At 40.1% G+C, this 21998-nt stretch overlaps 2 protein-coding genes across 2 annotated transcripts; both read left to right on the top strand.

Annotated features, from left to right (window-relative positions):
• The first annotated feature begins 110 nt into the window (after positions 1-110).
• lipea (lipase, hormone-sensitive a) lies at positions 111-10999 on the top strand. The gene is made up of 11 exons (XM_070921265.1): positions 111-132; positions 2856-3100; positions 4460-4744; positions 5035-5125; positions 5217-5362; positions 5462-5647; positions 6315-6467; positions 6574-6718; positions 7442-7669; positions 9002-9393; positions 10029-10999. The coding sequence occupies exons 1-11, from the start codon at positions 123-125 to the stop codon at positions 10293-10295; spliced, it is 2148 nt and encodes a 715-aa protein (XP_070777366.1). The 5' UTR covers positions 111-122; the 3' UTR covers positions 10296-10999.
• A 3207-nt stretch (positions 11000-14206) lies between these two features.
• LOC139298763 (probable ATP-dependent RNA helicase ddx6) lies at positions 14207-18516 on the top strand. The gene is made up of 12 exons (XM_070921523.1): positions 14207-14449; positions 14542-14646; positions 14874-15003; positions 15280-15426; positions 15671-15765; positions 15945-16067; positions 16340-16468; positions 16803-16919; positions 17285-17348; positions 17464-17565; positions 17986-18205; positions 18285-18516. Exons 1-11 carry the CDS (start codon positions 14207-14209, stop codon positions 18198-18200), a joined length of 1470 nt encoding a protein of 489 aa, XP_070777624.1. The 3' UTR covers positions 18201-18205; positions 18285-18516.
• Positions 18517-21998: the final 3482 nt, after the last annotated feature.

Raw genomic sequence — 21998 nt, 5'->3', positions numbered from 1 at the left:
TAGCCTACCTGTTGATTCATTATGCTAGCAGGCTCGCGGGGGCACGCGCGGCGCCTCGCGCTCTGCTCACATGACGTTACCCAGCATTCTGAGGGACACCAACGGACAGATCAAGGAAGAGGATGCGGGTCGGTGAGTGAAGCCAGTTTAAAACACTAACCAACTCATAATGTATACACACACACACACGTATCTGTCGTGTTTGGGACATGTGTAGACTTTTGTCGCTGAGTGTTAGCGACGAATATGAAACTGTGTCATTGTATTTTAGCGTTTTTAAATGGATCCGAAACAGAAAGCAACGGAGTGATCGACAGTTCAACTCCAACTTGGTGTTGTGGGTGAAGTTGTCACCGGTAGCAAACGTATGCTTGATAGCTACAATAGTGCTAACGGTTATGTCGACATTATCAACAGTGACAAGTTTGTGTGAAGGTGTGGAGACAAGCTAGCGGAAGAGCTATGTGTGAGAAACAAAAATGCTTCCAAACCCCGAAGAGAGGCGTTTTAACTGTACGAGAAGCTGATATCTGTGCTGAAAACTGATATCCAGCTATAGTACATCAGTGCTGGACGGTGACAGAGGCGAGCCTGCTGACAGGTTTACGTAATTTATCAACGGTTTAGGTTTAAAGGGCTGCTGGTGGACATCCCAGGCTTTTTATTTTGGTTAATGGTGAGAATCAGCAGGGAAACTAAAGGGAACAGAAGCTGAAAACAGAATTGTAACTCTGAATTGTACTATAGCATTGTACTTGTAGTTTAGATGTCATCATGTTGTCATTTGAAACTTGATAGTGTACTGCTATTGCACCTAGACCAATACTGGATGTTTTACTGCCAATACTGCTATTAATATTTCGAAGTTAAAGAATACGGCTCGTGATATTTTATATTATTCTTATTGTCAACAAAATCATCAGTAAATTAATACTATTAATAAGTATTGTCTCTGTATCCAAAGCCAGAAATAACTTGTTTATCTGTGCTATAAATCTCCATTGTTCCCCAGCAACACATCAGTGAGCCACACTGTTGCACTGGATGACTTGTGCCTTCATTACAATGAACATCAGCACTGTAGTTTATTGTAATTCAATCACGCATACATCATCCTGCTGCTGCTGTGAAGTTTCACTAGTATCAAAAACATTTACATCTTCATTAGGAATTAATAGGCGTGGTGCTGAGGGCCCAAGACAAGGTAGGGAAGATGGGAAATATTGAAAGAGGTCTTTTCATGGGATTTGTTGACAATAAGAAAAATACAGAATAACACCAGACTTGTCCTTTAAAAAATCTGATTATGATATTTGCTGTCAACTGATATTGGTCTTTCAGTCACATAACAAACATTTTTGATAAAGATCCCTTAAATGACCAAAATATTGTCTGACAAATGACACTTTACAGTTGAAGAACATGTCAGTGCTTTAGTACTATTTAACGGAGACACCATTTTTAAACAAATTATTGTTCTTGTTACTTACTCGCAATGTGCCACATAATGCAGAGAAATCCATTAAAGCTATATTTAAAAGCATAATGAAGAGGAAAAAATCAATTAAAACAGAATTAAACTGAATAAAATAGAGAGAAGTGGGGCTTAAGTGAGGCAGACCTCCTAAAATGAACAATCCAAGCAAAAAGAGAAAATACATAGGGAGATATAATTTTCCAATAAAATAACTGAACAGTTAAAGAAATATAATAGATTGTTTTGGTGTCTAGTGTATAATCCTAGCTGCAGCACTGCCCGTACTAAAAAGCAGATCACACTGCCTAGAGGCATGAACACGTATCGCATGTCTAATGCAGATGGCTCAAAGAACATCTAGTTACTAGGGTGGCATATTGCTGATGTTATAAGCCTAAAAGGCTGCCCACTGAGACACTGACTACTAAACAGAAATAGAACAACACAATCAAACATGTGTCACAACTGTGATAAAGCCTCCAGTGTTTATGAACACTGCCACAACTAGCACAGTGTCCTAATTTCACTTTGTGCTGCAGGCTATAGGAACTTATAGCTGCTGTTGACACAGAAGAGATTTTCCACTTTTTATAACATTCAAAGCAACACTGCACAATGTGTCTCAGTGCCTACATGAACATTAACATGAGGGCTTTAATGTAGCTTGGTAACATGTAAATGCAAATCCAATATTGTCATAAAGCAATCTTGCTCATTATTTGCAAATTTGACCACAATGACCTAAAACAACCAGATATACCAAACTCATTAAGCCAACAGGTAATGTTTCATTTTGACCCATAGCTGTTTGCTTGTTGATTTGCATGGTGCCGTGTACAAGCAAATCAAGTGCACATTTTCAGTGTTTGTCAGTTATCTAGAAAGAGAGCAGACTCTTGATAGACAAGTTTTCAATATTTTCAGTCAATGTGACAACAGATATGCATGTTTGAGAAAGACATTTAATCTTGTCCGTGTCTCTGTCTTTTTATTGACATAAAAGCGGAATCACTTGTATAGAGCTTTGTTTTTATGCTCCATCTGGACTGTTGTTATTTGTTGTAATTGAAATCATCTCCAGCACTTGATGCCATCGCAGTCAGCTAGTTTTGACGGCCTGGTTTGTGCTAACCCTCAAGCTGTGCTGGAACTTCAACCCTTGACCAAATAGATAACAAGATAATCACCAAAGCAATGAGTTGTGTTGCAGGAGATGAGGTCATTAAGATCTGTGTGTTTACCCTTTGGGTGATGGTCCCTTTTCTTCAAGTTGCACAGTGCACATCACATGACTGCTGTGTCGACAGCTACAGAGGCAGATATAAAGGAGGTTAAAGAAATGTTTTAATAGGTGCTCTTGTCTGTCTTTCTCTCCCAGCCTCAGATATGGATTACCAGGTTGTGTTTGCAGCCTTGGAGACAGTATGTGAAGACAACATTTCTGTTATGTGTGGGCCTGATTTGCCGTACGGCGCTGTTGCCAAGCGCCTGGTCACATGTATGAGACAGATTCAGGAGCATGGCCGAGCCCTGGAGCCTGTGGTCGGCAGCTTCACCGCCGTCTTCCACCATTATGACTTTGACGCACAAACGCCTGGGAACGGCTACCGCACCCTGGTCAAGGTATGACTGATCCCACGGACTGGATGTATTATTATTCCACTCACTGCTGATGTTTGAGCTGTGATTGTACTAACGAGTTATTATACCTTTTTGTAAACTAAACAAATCAAATTTACTGTTTGATTTTGGCTTGTAGTTTGTCAACACCAGTGTTTTAATTGTGTTGCATGTAACATTTTAAATAATTATTATAACATTAGCACTGCTATTAATCATTGGGTATATATAGTGTCAGAAAAGAGTGAAAGAAAAATACAAATCTCCCAAACCCTAACTGACACACCAAATTGCTTGTTTTGACCAACAGTCGAAAGTCCAAAACGATTCAGTTTATTATAATAGAAGATTAAGAAATCAGCAAATATTCACACGCAGGAAACAAATTACTTCATTATTTGATTATCAAAATTGTTGCAGATACATTTTTTGTCTATTGGTTTATTGACTAATCGTTTCAGCGCTGTATAACATCCAATTTTTGTGACAGCTGTGTATAGTTACAGTACAGTAAAGAAGGTGTGCTTTTGATGATTGGTAGCTTAGATCTCATGGCACGTAGTGATAGTGGGGAGTTAAAAAGATATTTCCCATGAAATATTCTGTTTTGTCACAAGGTGTGGAAACTTTCTACATAGTTTAACTTGAGTGACTATTTTAACTTCATTTCCTTTTTTCATTATGAGAGATTTGGGAAAACAAGCTGTATGACATGTTACAGTTTGACAGTTTGGTAATGACATGCTCCAGTGTGCAGTAAATATGATTACAGATATGTTTCATGTTGAAAGAAAAGACGTATTCAAACCTTTCACATCAGGAAAAAACAGGAAATTTAAGTGTTTTAAGTCTCATGTTTTGATCATTTACCAAAATTGCTCTTTCAAAATTAAAAAAGTATTTTATTTTTTCGAATATGTTTGATTACATTTTATCAGCGTTTCCAATTGCCGTAGGTTGCACCTAATGTTAAACAAAGTGTAAAGTAAATGCAACTGTCTCACTGGCTTTGTTTGTTTACAATGATGTCGAATAGATTTAAAATGTGCAGCATTTGGGTACATTCACTTTTAAAGAATAATACTTTTCTTATTGACAAAAATCTCATTAAAAGACCAAAACCAACATTGTGTTTGTCACTTAGTACTTGTACTGTTTGTGGCACTCAGTGTGGCTCTTTCATGTGTTTTTGATTGTTTTGGACAACAATGGAGCTCTATGGCACAGAGCAATAAGCTACACATCATCAAGCTTTGACTACACAGACTACACTTGGTATTCATTGTTGTTTTTGGCCTTTTCATCCTTTGAATGCAGACTCTCTACCTCCTCTGTGAGTTACATTGCTTTTCTTTCTTTCAGGTCTTGCTGTCCTGCCTTTTGCACATCATTCACAAAGGCCGTTACATTGCCTCTAATTACAACAGTGCCTTCTTCAGGGCGGACCACAATGCCTCTGAGATGGAGGCGTACTGCAGCGCTCTGTGCCAGCTGCGTGCCCTGCTCCACCTCGCCCAGCAGCTGATCAACGATAACAACCACGGCCAGCTGTACTCCCTGCAGGACGGGGACCTGAGCCGCAGGTTTGTGCAGGAGTACAGCTCCATGCACAAAGCCTGTTTCTATGGCCGCTGTCTGGGCTTTCAGGTCAGCCAACAAAAACTGACTTACTTCACACCTGTTGCTTTTATTTTCATCTAGTTTTTAGCACATTGGAGTTCAAAATGTAATTCAAATAACTTATTGAGCACCTCTTGTCCGGTCACAACATGTAGCCAAACATCAGATCCCAAATAGCCAGTTTAGTATTGTAATTTTGTCAAGTAAAGTATTTTAAGAAGCGTCACAGGCTTCATTATGAAAAGGTATGTGTCACTCATTTTAATTATTTGAAACCAAAACTCTTCTTATTAACTGTCCATTGTTTCTTCCCACAGTTCTCGCCAACTCTACGTCCGTTCCTCCAAACCGTTGTCATAAGCATGGTTTCATATGGAGAGACGTATGGTAAACAGCAGTCTGGCTTGGGTTAGTCTTTATTTTGGTTTTGTCCATGATGTCATGGTATTGATGGACGGTCCTGTTGTGTTCATGTTTAAAATCACCCATCCTCTTCCAGGTATGGCAGCCCTTTCCCTCCTCACATCAGGGAAGTACGTCATCGATCCTGAGTTGCGGGGAGCTGAGTTTGAACGCATTACCCAGAACCTGGACTTGCAGTTCTGGAAGTCCTTCTGGAACCTCACAGAGTCCGGCCTTATAACAGTAGGCAGGGTCAAATGTTCTTCCACTGACTCTCAGATTAGCTGAAGTCCTCTTTAATGTTTTAACTGCTCAATCCCCTGCATGTTTTTCTCTGTCCAGGGCTTCAGCAGAATAGCCTCTTGTCCAGTACAGGTGAATTTAACCCTGACTCTACCTCCTGTCACTCTACGCCTCCCACTGGCCTCAGACCCCGGTCTAACAGCCACTGTGTCCCCTCCAATAGCCCACTGGGGCCCCGGGCCAGTCCACATGCGTCTGATCTCCTGTGAACTTCGAGAAGGACAGGTGAGGCTTCACAGGTCTAACACCGGGATGTGGTGAGGAACAGGAAAAAACACAGATGACAATAGTGGCCATTGGAAACTGATAGAAACTCAATCTGGACCAGACACAGTTTTAGATGGAGGATATATAATCAGAAGAAGTTGAAAAATATTAAAAAGGTCTTTGATCCATTGTGATGAGTGTCAGAAGTTTGTACATTTTCTGTCTCCTTTTGTCCCCCATGTGATGAAATCTGTTAATATCTGATCTGATTTTCACACCTGTCAAATATCACATATCGGTCCAATGGGGGAACAATAATTAAAGGTCAAAAGTTTAGCTGAAATGTGAAGGCCTAATCAGTTGGTTGATCAGTTGCATCAGATATATAACACATAAAAGTGTACAAAGGAATGTACAAGCAGACCCCAATCGATATATTACCAATGTATTCATTTAATAAATGCATGGTAGGTACCTATGACATATCGTGTGATGCATTTCTTCTTGAAACTGAATGTAAGGGTAATGTAATGTAAACTGAGATACAAGTACAAAATTTAATTTGTATTAAAAAAAGCTGTATACTATGACAGAAAATGTGTTAATTGAGATGGAGAAAAGTAATTTTTTATGTAATTCTCTTACTTGTCCTTAATTATTAATGACCTTATGACTTACTTTATAGGACAGCGAAGAGCTGCTAGGTTTTTCTCGAACCGATCCTCCTCCCATCTCCGTGTCCCATCTCCCCTGGGTACAGAAGCAGCCTCGCTCTCCCTGGCTGCTCATCCACTTCCATGGAGGGGGCTTCGTGGCCCAGACTTCCAGATCCCATGAGGTACAGTACAGAAGGCTGGTGGAGGACTGCTGATTTTAATCTGTATTAGAGGTTTGCAAAAGTTATCATATGGATAATACTACTACTTATACTCCCCATGAATCAGAATTACCTTCGGAGTTGGTCGAAGGAGCTGAACGTACCGATCCTCTCCGTGGACTACTCTCTGTCACCCGAGGCGCCCTTTCCCAGAGCTCTGGAGGAATGTTTCTACGCTTACTGTTGGGCTCTAAACAACTGTCATCTGCTGGGTATGTGTATGACGTCCACCCGAACAACACAGGACTATAATAAACCAATAGGGAGACTTAATGTTTGTTATTTTAACAGATTAATCGGTGTGTCTGTTAGTATTTGGGGATACATAAATGAATCGTCACTAACTGTATATTTATCAGTGTGGGAATTGTTTTTGTTTTTTTGTCATCTGCCTTTAATTTGAAGTTCCTGTTGAACTATTTTTTTTTTTCTTAAACTTTTTCAAAAGAGAAGAAACCTAAGATAAAAAAACAGTAAAGCAATAAAATAGAATGTAAACACTTGTGTTGTTACGTTACTGTATGTTGGTGACAATGTGAACATACAGTATTTCTTGTATTTATCTATTACCTACAGTTATTTCATATAATACTTACAGACACAACTACCCAAACGTGAGAGGAACATTTGTTTTGAATATATGTAAATGAGTATTTTTAACAGAATGTGTGAATTAACAGCAACAAACACGCTCCTGTGCAAAAATGCAAATGTATGTGCCAGTGTATTCACACAAGCAGGTCTACAGATGGCTATATTTGTAGTTCGTGTGGTAGTGTAAAGTGATTTCGATAAAAACACCCACCAAACAGCCTGTTATCTAGTTAAAGATAGGGAGAAGTCCACCTAACTTTATCACAACAATCCTTGTTCTTTATTAATACAGTTGAAATTATTATTATTCAGATACTAACAGTTCTGTCTGTGTGTCTCAGGCTCCACAGCGGAGCGGGTTTGTCTTGCAGGTGACAGCGCTGGAGGAAACCTCTGCATCACTGTGTCCATGAAGGCCATGTCCAGTGGCATCCGAGTCCCTGACGGCATCATGGCTGCCTACCCCGCCACCTTGCTCACCACCGACGCCTCGCCTTCCCGTCTGCTCACGCTCATCGACCCGCTGTTGCCTCTAGGTGTTCTCGCAAAGTGCCTCAATGCTTATGCAGGTATGTGGGTGTACAGGGCGTGTGTGTGTGTGTGTGTGTGTGTGTGTGTGTGTGTGTGTGTGTGTGTGTGTGTGTGTGTGTGTGTGTGTGTGTGTGTGTGTGTGTGTGTGTGTGTGTGTGTGTGTGTGTGTGCGCGCACAGCTGTAGGCGTGTGCAGTTTCACGCCTCATTTAACACAAGAGCACTTTCCGGCGCCACTGGAACAGAAAACAGAATCTCTATATGTATAAACCAGTTAAAGTGGGAGAAAAGGAAGATGAAAATAATTAACAACCTGCTGTCCTCTACACTCATGTCTGCACTAAATATAAAGTCTAACTTGGCTTAATCCTCACCACTGTGGCACCACCGAGTTGGCATACAGGTTTGGCTGCTCAGCCTGATATTGGTCATTCTCACTGTAAACACCGGAAGCCTCTGATGTGCCATGATCTCAAACTTCCTGGAATAGAGAGACTCGTAGTTTGAGTAGTGACACATTGTCGCTGTGTGAACTTAAACTTGATGTAGACGAGGAGATTTTATCATATCAAGTTTTGATGACTTGATAGGGACAGACTCATATCTCAGGTGTTGGAGATCATACTGTACGTTAACTTATTGTCATTGTGTATGAGAGAAAGCTTTGATTCCCATTACCTACATTAAAGTAAACAGGATTATGATTTTTACATTTGGTTTAAATGTACTACTGTCATCTAGCATTGCCTGATAATATCACATAGAAAACTAGCTTAACTATGTGGTTATGAAAGTAACTTGAGTGGAAGTTCTAAATATTTAACATGTTAAAGCCTTTATTAAATAAAAAAAATTATGTTCAATAATGTTCAAGGACCACAAAGAAGATCCCTGACCACAGGGCCAAAAACGCTTCCATAGAACAGCAATTTCATTTGAGTACTGACAGCGTCTTGTTGCCATGAGAACTGTGTATATACAGGAGGAGAAGGTAATAATCAGGATTTATTGCTTAGCTTCCTAAAAAGACACTGAAGTATTTTTTTAGCCGCAAATAATGAATAATAATAGTAATACATTTTATTTAATGGTGCCTTTCATGGCACTCAAGGTCACCTTACATCATATAAGATCAGTAATAAAACATAAAACACAATAAACAACAAAGCATCAGTAATAAACATCAGTACAATTAACATTAAGACATGCAATGAGCAACAGAGCATAGCTCAGCAATGAGTTAAAAATCAGTATTGTCGTGTAAAATAAGATGCAGCTGATGCAGTTAAAGTGATTTCTTCTCAGGTGTCTTTTTCCCCTGTTTCTCTGATGTGTTTCCTCCCTTGCTCCCGTCACATCATCCCCCTCCAGGTGCAGAATGTCAGACAGTGCAGCCTGCAGTGGGAAACAGCAGTCTGAGCGCTCTGGGTAGAGACACCGCTTTGCTGCTCAGTGATCTCACCCAGGGAGCCTCCAACTGGATCCAGTCTTTTCTGGACCCCATGCGGACTTCAGGTGGAACGCGCTCACTGTCATCAACGCAGAGGAGGCCCCAGAGCAACGAGACTCGCAGGACATCCGCTCACACCTCCACAACAAACTGCGGCGGTCACATGGATTACCCAGAGGGCTTTGAGCCCCTGCGCTCCGAGTGCCTGGCTTTTGTTCGCCCAACTTCCAGCCCCATCATCAGGAACCCGTTTGTGTCGCCCCTGCTGGCTCCTAACAACCTGCTGAGAGGTCTGCCACCTGTACACATAGTGGTAAGAGAAACCTCATCCAGAGCCATAGAACAATTTAACTACTTAGCCTCATTTATTTTCAACATGCTGTGTAACTTTAGCAGAGGCCACAGCTACATCAGAGGGCAGTAGAACATCTTCTTGCACCTCTTGTCACAATTCTTGATGAAATTATAGGCAATAATTAAGATTTTTAGCCTGATAATTAGACTGAATTGGCTTTTCCTTTTACTTAACTAATGGATTTTCAATCACTGAACTGACATGTGGGCAGAATTCATATCTGGAACCAGACTATTCTACTAAATTGTACAAAATAACAGCAACATATCTGTGTTGAGTTCATAGGTTGAGCAACATAATCAATAATAATGACTTTCAGTTCATGTCTGTGTTCTAAAAATCTTACTTGAGGTTGTCCATCAGTGTTTTCCTGAATGTTTTTGTCTTTTGTGCTTTTAACTATATTACCACAAGAAAAGAATGTGTCTTTGACAAAAAAACAATAGACAGCTAAAGAAGCTCACAAAAATTGATATCAGTATCGGCCTCATGAATCTAGTATCTGTGAACCTGTAGTCTTTTATTCCCAGCAGAGTTTGCATCTTTTCCAGCTATTTTTCCTTGTTTCCTGATTCCTCCATGTGTCCTCACAGGCCTCTGCTCTGGATGCCTTGCTGGATGACTCTGTGATGTTTGCCAAGAAGCTGCGAGACATGGGCCAGCCTGTGAGTCTGACGGTGGTGGAGGACCTGCCTCATGGCTTCCTTAGCCTATCGCAGCTCGCCAAGGAGACGGAGGTCGCTGCAGAAATCTGTGTGGAGCAAATGAGGAAGATTTTTCAGCAAGAAAACCTGACGCCTGCTCTACGCAAACGGCCAAAGTTGGAAGAGACTTATCAGAGTACTAATCCATCAGGCTGATTTATCGTTGGAACTTTGTTGTTCTTGGATGAAAAAGAGATCTGACATAATGTGGCGAGAGAGATGCAATAAATTTAAGAAAAGGAAAAAAGTCAGGGAGAATTATGAGGACGCAACAACAACTCTAAAACTTGAGGAAGCTTAGGGACACTGCAACCTATTCTGCACAACAGAGAGCCACTAAAAACGTTCTAAAACCAGCTCTAAAATGATCCTAAATGATGACAAAATAAGTATTTGTCTAGCTAGATTTACATTCATCCAGATCCAGATCAAATGCACATTGAGAATATTATGAACTGACAGAGACTTCGTCGTCACCAGCCCTCGCAGTAATTTCTTAACTGATATATGTCAGTAGGAGCTGTTGTGCCTTGAATTTAAAGTGCTGCTATATTTGTGTAGTGTATGAAGAAAAGCTTTGCCTGCATTACCAAACGGACCAGGATTAAACGTGTACTTGAACAGGAAACACATTTCAGATGCACTGTATTATTATTATATTTGGATTAAATGCATAATCTGCCAGTTTGTCACATGTTTACAACATACTGATAAGGAGGCCTTCACCTTGTATTTACCAGCAGTATGTGGATGTAGGTGTGAAAGTAACTTCTTATACTGTAAATTAATTCTTAGTATTTCTTAATATAAATATTTAACACTGTGTTGTTATATTTAAATATCTGAATTAAATCAAAAACAAATGCAAGGATTGCTTGTGCTTATTTGAAGCTTTTGGACATATTATGTTAAGTAGTGAATTGGAAACATGATGTTAACTAGCACTCGTCTGAGCAGCTAATCTGAGAGTTAGCTCCTGTTCTGTGCAGCCACCTGATAAACCTCTTGACCCTGTTAATATTATATCTTACATGTAAATTGGAAACTATGTAATTGAATCTGCCATTTCAATGTATTATGTAAAAACAAAAAAAAAAATCCATGTTGAATTGGATTTCACAGGTAGATGATTGCTTTTATTACTGTACACAAGACAACACACTTCAAACCCAAACATTATGATACTTATACTGACAGAACAACCTGATTCAGGACGTTTCAAGAGGCTTTTTACTAATTTTCATAATGGATAGAAATGGATGGAACCATTGCTGGAAATGATTAAAAAAAATACATTCAAACATCTAAAGCTGTGTAGCATGAATTTGACAACGGTCAGCAAAAACATCATACATGGTTTATAGTAAGGATCGAAACCTTGTGAGTATGGTTCTTTGAAAATCGCATGGGGGACATAAAAACTGATTCAGCTGACTAATAAATCTGATTTTTTTATGCTTAAGTGCTTTTTATTTTTTTTTATAGTACAATTTGTATGCTAGTTTCCTACTTTACCTGTCGAAAAAGTAAATTATCACTGCAGTGCCTGTACTTGAGTAACATATTCTGGCACTGTTACAACCACTGATGGAGAACATTGTCATACATAATACATATTTCTTTTAAAATGTACCAGAGACACAGTACAAAATAATCCAAGTATATCCTCCCACTGCAACCAGGTGGCAGTAGTGCCGTAGAGTCTCACATGTAATAAACAGGAGACAGACACCGAGGAAGAGAAGACGAAGAAGAAGGCGACCATGTTGATTTAAAGGAAGAAGAAACACAATAGAGGCGATTTATTTCAAGTAAAATCCAGTTATTAAAGCGAATTGTAAAGAAAGTATTTGATCAACCGCACACTGAGTATACCTTGTAAAATAACAGAGAAATTAAGGTAGGTTTGCGGTTACATGGAACCGTCCAGTTTCCGTTAAAAACATCCGAGTTGTTGTTAGCTGGATAGCACATAGCTAACGTTAGCGAGTGGAGTTATTTGTGCTAAATTAGCTTTGAGGCTAACGAGCTTGCTAATTGTGCTATTCAGCGTTAAATATAAAATTACAAAGAACGTAACGTTAACTATATATAACGTTCTTGTCGCTAAGGTTTACACCCATATATTATATTTTGTTATTAATTGCTTATTAAGAGTCAAAAATGCGAGTGTTGCAACGGCTTTGCTGCTAGTTAGCGTAGAGCTAACACTGGCTTAGCTTTAACTCAGTAACGCTAGCTTAACGTTGCTAATGTTGTTTCTCCTGAGACGTAGCACCAAGGTACCATTGTAAAGTCATTGATTTTAAAAAGGAAGATAAGCTAACCCCATCCCGGCTACATCGATGGTTTGACTAATTTAAAGTTAACGTTAACTGTTTTACAAAACAGGCTTGGAAAGCCGATGAAAAAGAAAGTTGCCGTTCATCTAATGGAAAACCGGTTGGGGCACAAGCCGACAGCTTGTAACGTTAGCTGGCTAAAGTAAATTAACACAAAGTTAGCATGGTCTGAGCATCAGTTTTTGACAATCGACAGAAACTGAAATTTGTTTCAGTCAGACCTACAGTCTTAACTGTAAGCAAGTCTTATATTAACTCCTGACAGGTTGGGCTTCGCTAATCTGCCTCAGAAGACTACCACCTGGCAAGTTCACCTGTGCAAACCTAAACCAAACCATTTAGCGAATTAGCTGTTAAAGCCTTTCACTGTTGTGAGGTCTAGCATGGTAGTGTTTGTCAAAGTTGCAGCTACCGATTGTTTTCATTATTGCTTGATGTCTCAATAACGCTGAAACCGATTGCTTGTATGTTACGTTAAATGTCAGCATCACAAGTTATCTCAGACAAACTGATGTATTGAAATTGCTTTTGTTACTGGCTCCCAACCTGGTGCTCTCTAGACCAAAGGGGCCACAAGATGAAATTAGAGGGGTTGAAGTGTGTTGTCTCTGTTACTAACAACATAGGTAAGGATTACGTGTAGAGCTGAAATTATTAGGTGAGCAACATGTAATTAATTGGTTACTATTTTGATTATCAGTGAATCGTTGAAATTATTTCTTAAACCAAAATAAAAAAGAATTTAAAACTCCAAGATCTCAATACTTGATTTATGATATAAAACAGAAAGTTTGAGTGAGTGCCTGAGTGATTAGTCAACTGCTCATGGTTTCTTTTAAAACCTTTTCGCTTGGATTTTTTCAGGTGACAAGTTTGAGTTGTTGGCTGACATAGAGGAGGCAGCGGGTTGATCACGGCCACACTCGCACACTTCACACACCGACCTGAAGACCTGTGGTGTCTGGGGAGAGAGGGTCAAACACCAGGAGGAGAAAGGAAACGCACACTGAGGACTCAAAAGGGGTGGAAAGCTTTTTGGCTTTGGACTAGATAACCCCTTGTATGATTTGTGAGTTGAGGATCCATTTTTTTCTCACGTGGGCCGACGTATAGCCACACAGTGGAAATAAACGGAGAGCATTACAGACTATATGATTTTGGGGGAAAACGTGTACAAAGTTGGACATCCTTTTTTTCAAGGACAAGGATATTGAGCAACTCGTATGGACTCCAAGTGGAAACAGGAAATATTGTTCAATTTAGAAACAGAAGTTTAAGTATTGAACTAAGATTATATTGAAGAAGCTGTTCCCCAAGTTCAGATTGCCTTAGTTGTTCTATTTCAGGACTTGAACCGCTTTGATACTTGTTCACATATAATTTTTCTATATTGTGGGCAAGTATATTCATGCATATGAATGCAAATTTCTCTTCATTTTGAAGAGCTCTTGTATAAAAACGTGTTTTGTTCTTTTTGTTGTTCTTGTACGTCAGTCACTCTGTTGTTGAAGGGGACCGAACTGCACGTACATGTGTATATGTAAATACTACGAATTGACTTCTGTTGTGAAAGCTTTGGACTTCAAAAGAATAGAGAATATTGTTTGTTAATGCTTTATTAAACTTTTTTACTTTTGAAGAGAATTTTTAAAAAGAAAAACCTAAGAGGCAAAAATCTAATACCTAGAAGAAAAAAAAAAAAACAAGCAAGGAGATACAGGAAAAATGGCAACCGCCAGGACAGAAAACGTTGGCCCAGTCGTCATGGGACTGAACAAGCAGAACGGGCAGCTCAGAGGACAGACCAAACCAGCTTCAGTCCAGCCAGCACCCACAACTCAAGGAAAGGCTTTGGGTGCTCCCCAGATAGCAGGCGGTGCCTCTCAGGACGGAGGAGGCATCAAGTTTGGAGATGACTGGAAAAAGAGCCTAAAGCTCCCTCCCAAAGACACCAGGGTCAAAACCTCAGTGAGTCAAACTTGATAACAGTATCTCTAATCTTACTTCAGCTTAAAACTAGTTTTTCTACTGTCATTCTAACCTTTCTGTATCTGCTGTAGGATGTGACGTCCACTAAGGGGAATGAGTTTGAAGATTACTGTCTCAAAAGAGAACTCCTGATGGGCATCTTTGAGATGGGTTGGGAGAAACCTTCCCCTATCCAGGTATGGCTCATTTTTGTCAAATTTACTTTGTTGATGAATCCAGTGTGACCCTCATGCCTCAACAGCAGTTAATGAGAATAGCTGTTTTTAGTCTTTTTCTTTTGTTTAGTCTTTTTCTCTTCAATATAATGTCAGTGACGGAGTGCTATTGTTTGTTGTTGTTTAACTATGATACTACAGTATTGGCACGGAACGAGACTAAAGATAATATTTTTGTTTCCGTGCAGGAGGAGAGCATTCCCATCGCCCTGTCTGGACGGGATATTCTGGCTCGGGCTAAGAATGGAACAGGGAAAAGTGGAGCCTATCTCATCCCACTGCTGGAGAGAATAGACCTGAAAAAGGACCACATACAGGGTGAGACACTGCCTGTAGTTTTATACAGTTACCTTCCTGATGGAAGCTTTCTTCTCTCATCCTCCATCCTTTACCATTGAGTTCACTTCTGTGCCCCTTTTGGTTGTCATGCTCATTTTCCTTCTCTTGTGCTTCCTCCCGTCTCCTCGTCCCTTACAACCTTATCTGTAACTTCACAGTGACCCTCATAATACGCTCTTTTCTACACTTTAATTTACCTCTGTGATATCTTTTACCACCCACTATATTTCTAACCTGTACATTTTTACACCTTAGCACTTGTCATGGTGCCTACCCGTGAGCTGGCACTGCAGGTGAGCCAGATCTCCATCCAGATCAGCAAACACCTGGGAGGAGTCAAAGTCATGGCCACCACCGGGGGCACCAACCTGCGAGATGACATCATGCGCCTGGATGAGACCGGTAAGAATTCGCAGTGTCTCTCTGACCTAATTCATAGTGCCATGTGCTGTCAAATATCACAATATCAGAAATGAGTAACTCCAATCAGCATGTTTGCTTATGAAGGTCAGATTTTCTGATTCTTTTTAAGTGTACAACTTGCACGTTCATAAGGTTAATGGTACAAACAGAAGTAAATAGACAAATAAAAGGATAATTATATTTCAATGTGTAATTGTAATTCTATCCTTTTTTTCCACATCAGTGCATGTGGTCATCGCCACTCCTGGTAGGATCCTGGACTTGATAAAGAAGGGAGTGGCAAAGGTGGATAGAGTCCAGATGATGGTGATGGATGAGGTAAACATGAATAAAACACGAAGAAATCTGCTCATAATCAGTAGTACATCTTGTGAAATGCATCTCATTTTGATTTGGTTTTCTTACAAGTCTGCCATTCCATGTTTATCAGAATCAAGTTCGTTTTTCAGATTGGAACTTTGCCTGCTTTATGTTAAAATGTCTCCGTTTTCTCTCAGGCGGATAAGCTGCTGTCTCAGGATTTTGTGGTGCTCATCGAGGATATCATTAGCTTCCTGGCCAAGAACAGGCAGATCCTGCTCTACTCTGCAACCTTCCCCATCAGCGTGCAGAAGTTCATGGTGAGTAGTCGGCTAATTGCTGCACCACTCAGCCAACCCGATGGCTCAAGGCCACTTGGCACCACTTGGCTCGCACTGCAGACCAAGCTGTTCTCACTCTGCGTCCAGATCTGTGTTAGTCTGTTGTATACCTTTCCTGGGCTGTCGTCGTCTAACAGTTGCAGGGTTTGATTGTTTAGAGTTTTACAATGTGCTTAAGAGGCGCCCTACATGCTTGTACGTTTGTTTTTAAATGCACACTCTAAACTATTTATTCTGTGTCCTTGCTGTAGGCCAAGCACCTTCAGAAACCCTATGAGATAAACCTGATGGAGGAACTGACTCTGAAGGGCATTACTCAGTACTACGCCTACGTCACCGAGAGGCAGAAAGTCCACTGTCTCAACACACTGTTCTCCAGGGTAACCGACTAACTCTACATTCTCCGTCCATTCATTTTAAACTTCCAGCCTTGTGGTCACAAAGGCACTTCTTTTCATAATGCAAAAGATTTTTTAACTTGTGTGTGTTATTGTGTATCATAAACACAATAGTGGCAACACAGTACAGCAGACTAGTTTGTTTGTTTTTAAGTTACCATGGTAGCATCTCAGAGGGTGAAATTTATTAATCTTAGATTATCTCTCTAACATCCTGCTCTAGTTTAAGCCATTTCAACAGTAACTTGGTCAACCAAAGGAGGACGTAAGGTCAATTTCGTGATCTATAACATGTTTTTTTTTTTTTTCTCTCTAGCTTCAGATCAACCAGTCAATTATCTTCTGTAACTCCACTCAGAGGGTGGAGCTTTTGGCCAAGAAGATCACTCAGCTGGGCTACTCCTGCTTCTACATCCACGCCAAGATGATGCAGGTGAGGACGAGGCGCCACTGAGAGAAATGTTGCCCTGATGCCTTCAGTGTCTTTTTTTTTCTTTTTTTTTTAAAATATTGTCAGATGGACTCTGTTTTGCTGCTTGATTATTTCAAATATGATTCAAGCAAATTTGAAATATATTTATAGCTGGGGTGTCTTGATAGCCGAATGGTTAAGGTCCATACCACATAACTGCAACATCCCCGGTCTTGTCTTGTACCCTCTCTCCGTTTCCTGTAACTCTAAACATTGAGCCTTCACTACACAGCTTGAACATGTAATGTGGTTTGAATGTTTTGGTTGTGTCTTTGTATACAGCTAATAGCCTCTTTTATAGAGTTTTATGTCTTGTTTGTTTTCAGGAATATCGAAACCGTGTGTTCCACGACTTCAGAAATGGACTGTGCAGGAACCTGGTCTGCACTGGTGAGTTTCTGTTGTTTACTCGCACATTTCAAAACTAGTCATCTTAAAGTTATGCAGAAAGGCACAGAGGTTATCAGAGATTATAATTATATACTTTTCAATCAATTTCCTATAGATCTCTTCACCAGAGGTATTGACATCCAGGCCGTCAACGTCGTCATCAACTTCGACTTCCCGAAGAACGCTGAGACTTACCTCCATCGTATTGGAAGATCAGGTATGTTGTCAATAATGTGCACTGCTTCGTTAGATTAAAGCTTCACTGTCTCAGTTGTGGAAACTGGTTTGAAAACAGGATTTTGAAGAAAAATTCAAAGCAAAATCTTGACAAACCTGAACATAAACAAGAAGTAGAAACAAGAATCTGGTTGTTTTTTTTTTAAATGTAATACAAGTTGTTCAAATTGATGCATTAAGAAATGTTACGGTATAGTAGTTCTTCCTGTGGGATGACCGTAAGTGCAGCTCCATCTGCCCTGTTTGCTTTTCACTGTGATAATCTTTGGACACTCTCACTATAAATCAGGACCAACAATTACAGTAAAGCCCGTCTTGTTCAGGAAATGGATAAAATAAATATGACGGATAGGAGACGTCATAGTGAATTTGTATATTAAACGTATTCTCTCACTCTCAGGGAGGTTTGGTCACCTGGGCTTGGCCATCAACCTGATCACATCAGAGGACCGATTCAACCTGAAGGCCATCGAAGACCAGCTGGTGACCGACATCAAGCCCATTCCCGGCAGCATCGACAAGAGCCTCTATGTGGCCGAGTTCCACTCGTCCGGAGCCGACTGTGATGTGGAGGAGGTTGAGGAGAAACCAGGACGCCAACAGGACAGCACCTAGGACAGGTGAGAAGTTCATTTTTTGACTCTTATTGTGTGAAAAATATAAGAAGCGTCTTCCTAATGTGTTTTATCTTCCCTCCAGGACAGTAGGACACACCGGGCTTTTGCACAGACATCAGCGCTTGCACACAGGCTTCAGGCAACTCTTCAGTTTCACATTTCTCACTTCATTTCAGAGCCTATCAAACGGATGTAAAGGCTGTTTTTATTTTTATTTTTATTTTTAAGCATTTGCCCAGCTTTTCCTCAAAGAGACGCCTCATTGTTTTTTTTTTAATTAATTGAGAAAGTTAAACTTAATTGTTTTGCACCAAACTCAGAATGGACGATGCGTCCTGCGTGTGAGCTTAGCGTATTTTTCCTAAAATGTATCTTGGTTAGACAGCAGTGCAAATGAGTATCAAAGCTGTTTTGAACTCGTCGTCCTCGGAGGCTGTTTTCATTGCCAGCAGCAAGGTTGGTCTCTTTTTAATGTTACAAATGGTGCACTTACACCAGCCATCGTTCTGTCCACTTACACTGTTGTTGTCACTTAAGTGCCTTACTTACTCCCATGTGCACTCATCCATTCATAGCCTGCTGTCTTCTGTCATGCAGCAGAGTACGAGCACAAATAATATGAATTTAATAGTAATCCGAGTTTATTTAAACATCCATTATGCAAGGGAAAAAGACAACACACACACACACTCTGTCCTGCTGAGAGGTGTGATGAAACACGGCTCAAACTTAAGAAAAAAAGAAAAAACATCCTGAATGTGAACGTTTATTATTAATGTGAACGTTGCAATAAAAAAGGGCAGCTTTATTTAAATACTGCGTGACTGTTTTTCCCTTTCGCTATGAATAATACACGAGCAGAGTTAATACGAGAAGACGGCTAAAGACACGAGCCCCCGTACTGATTCTTGGATGTTGGCCTGTAACCACACAAACAGCATGGGAGATGAATAGCAGCCTCATGCTGTTACAGTATGGCTGTTGTCTGGAGGTTCTTTTACGTTAAAGAAAAATCACATTGGGCTGGTGAATACTGCAAACCCATCGGCCACTGTAGCTGGTATATGAAAACCGGTTTCCTGTCCTGCACGGCGCAGGACTAATGCATCAGATGGTTCAGAACAGTTTTGATAGCAACATTTTCCATTACTAAGCCGATAAACCATTAAGTATCAAAAGGTCCCGTGAGTAAATGTTTCTTGTGGAAGTTGGTGCAAAACAATAGTTTGAATTTTGTCATTTTCTTTTCCCCCCCACTGCTTCAGATTTATATATTGTTGAAATGCAAAGTGGAATTAATTACAGGAGCATCTTTGCAAATCCTAAAGTGAAACTTTCTTTTTAAGCCCCATCACGGCAAGGTGAAGTTGGTGAATGTATTAGTTGCCAATGTGTACTCTCTAAGCCCAGTGGTTGAATGCCAAGCTCTTGAGCGTAATTGACAGTTGTATTGCTGCTGTTGCATTAGAAACTCCTCTTCAGGCTTTTTATCAAATTGTATTCTGGTATTCTGAAAAGGTTTCATGGACCACCGGGTGATGAAACCTGCTCGGTCTACGAAGGACCACATCGACCTTCAATTGAACTAAAATCACAAAATAAAATGTCTGTTTTCTTTCTGCAGCAGCAGCAGCAATACTTTTTTTTCCCCTGTTTTTTTTTCCCCCAGCACAGCTATGTTTTATGAAAATGTGAGGATTATTGTTTGTGAGGGGCGGGCTCTGTGTTTTGAAAGCAAAATTGTAGCATCTTTGAACAGGCAGCTGTGACTTCTTTGTTTTTGTCCTCCCCTTACAGAGCGTCAGTAATGATAAAAAGAAAAGACATAAAAAGAAAGTATTTTTGCTTTTTAAGATTTATTTTTGATGTTGCTTAAAGCAGTTTGAAGGTGGGGGGCGGGGCGGGGGGGGGGGTGGACTGTGATGCTTTAGCACTGGGTAACTTCTGGAGGTTTTTTTTTGGGGGGGGGGGTTTTGTCTCGGGTGGGTTTGCAGAAGCCAAGTGTTTTATCAGATGCTCTCTGGGCATCTTGAATCTTTCCTTCTCTCTGGTACTTAAAGCAACGACAAAACCCTTTTTGATTGGAAGTCTTTTTTGTTGTTGTTTTTTTTTTCTCAAAAGTACACAAAATACCTTGTTAGCTTCATGTTTTAAGTGCCAGAGAGAGCGTTGAGTTATACCGGAGAGAGTTTCTGGGAAGCGTTGAAGCACTGTGATCTTCTTGAACCTGTTCCATGTTTGTGTGACGGATGATCAAAGTGCTATGATTTGTTTTCAGCGACTCAATCCATTTTCCACTAGGGCAATCTTTATACGAGGTGTTTTATGAATCATTTTTGAGGAAACAAAATTGTAAATGATTCATTGTTTACACTCGTCGTTTACAATTCTACAAAAAAAAAAAGAAAATACTTTGCTTCATGGGTGGAGGAGGAGGTAGAATTTATTTTGTTTCCCTTTTTCCTTGAAATAGATTTTCAGGATTTACATTGAAGCAAAACCAAAAAAGGTGTGTGTGTGTGTGTGTGTGTGTGTGTGTGTGTGTGTGTGTGTGTGTGTGTGTGTGTGTGTGTGTGTGTGTGTGTGTGTGTGTGTGTGTGTGTGTGTGTGTGTGTGTGTGTGTGTGTGTGTGTGTGTGTGGAATGAGAGAGGTCATGAGATGTATGTTTTGAAGCTGTGACAGGCTGAGTTTTGTTAAGAATCATTATGTTTACATGCAGCTTGAACTAAACCTCATCTGTAGATGTCTGGGTTAACGGCTCCTATTTGGGCAAAATCAGATATCACAGTATCGAGTAATCGGAGCCAATTTGGTTACTCGACGCGTAATTTGGAAAAAGAATAAAACTGTCCTGTTAACAGTTTGAGGCTGCATGTAAGCGTAATTGTCTTTGTTTTTTTTCTGGGTATTTTCATGTGCAGACTCGTCTTGTGTTTTTGTTGGCGGTGTACGGTCTCTTAACTGTCAGTATGTATGTTAACAGTTGTCAGGGATGTGATTTATTTTGTTTGTTTGTTTGTTTTTTCCTTTTCAATCTCCCGTTTCCTCCAGGAGTTCAATTTCCACTTTTCTGTTCTTTTTGATGTTTTATGTCCCTGAACACATCCCTGACATTCATTCCATGATCTCCTTTGTGACCGGGAAAACGGCAGCACAGTTTACACAGTTATAGCTGAACTTATCAAGACTTGGTGGGGATACTTGAGGAATTTTTCACATGTTCATTTTTTGAAGGGGATAACATTAAAAACATCTCCTAGCTGTTGTCATTAACAAAATATTAGACGTCACTCAAGACTTTTGCCTTGAATTGGCTCCCAAAACGCTCAACCCCTTAAAGAAAAATTATTCTTTATTACAACTTCATTTTTGTAGCTCCAGTCATATGCAACATCAGCTCTGATGACATTTTACTTACCAAAGTAATTGCTGAGATCTCAGAACAAGCTGAAAATAGCTGTAATGGGGCTCAACACCTAACTGGTAAGAACAGTTTTATCACAGACGATAAAAGTGAAGACTGGAGCGATGAAACGAAGATGTAAGTCGCAATAAATTGTCAATTTTCTTTAAGCTGTGTTGGACATGAATTTGTTATGTCTGTGTTGGAGTAAAGTCGGTTGTCACAAAGGAGGTTATGATGATTGCAGTTGTGAATGTTGAGCGATTCGGTTGATTTTGTCATCTGGTGTTGTCGGGACGTCTTTGTCTGTGTTTGCACTCTGACCTGTGGAGTCGAGAGTGCCGACGGGTGGGAGGGATATTTGTCAAAAACTTGTTTTGAAAGGGGGTAAC

This window comes from Enoplosus armatus, chromosome 16 (assembly GCF_043641665.1).
Source record: "Enoplosus armatus isolate fEnoArm2 chromosome 16, fEnoArm2.hap1, whole genome shotgun sequence".
Lineage (NCBI taxonomy): Eukaryota > Metazoa > Chordata > Actinopteri > Centrarchiformes > Enoplosidae > Enoplosus > Enoplosus armatus.
Note: the sequence above shows the minus strand (reverse complement) of the source record. Positions and strands in the feature narration are given on the sequence as shown.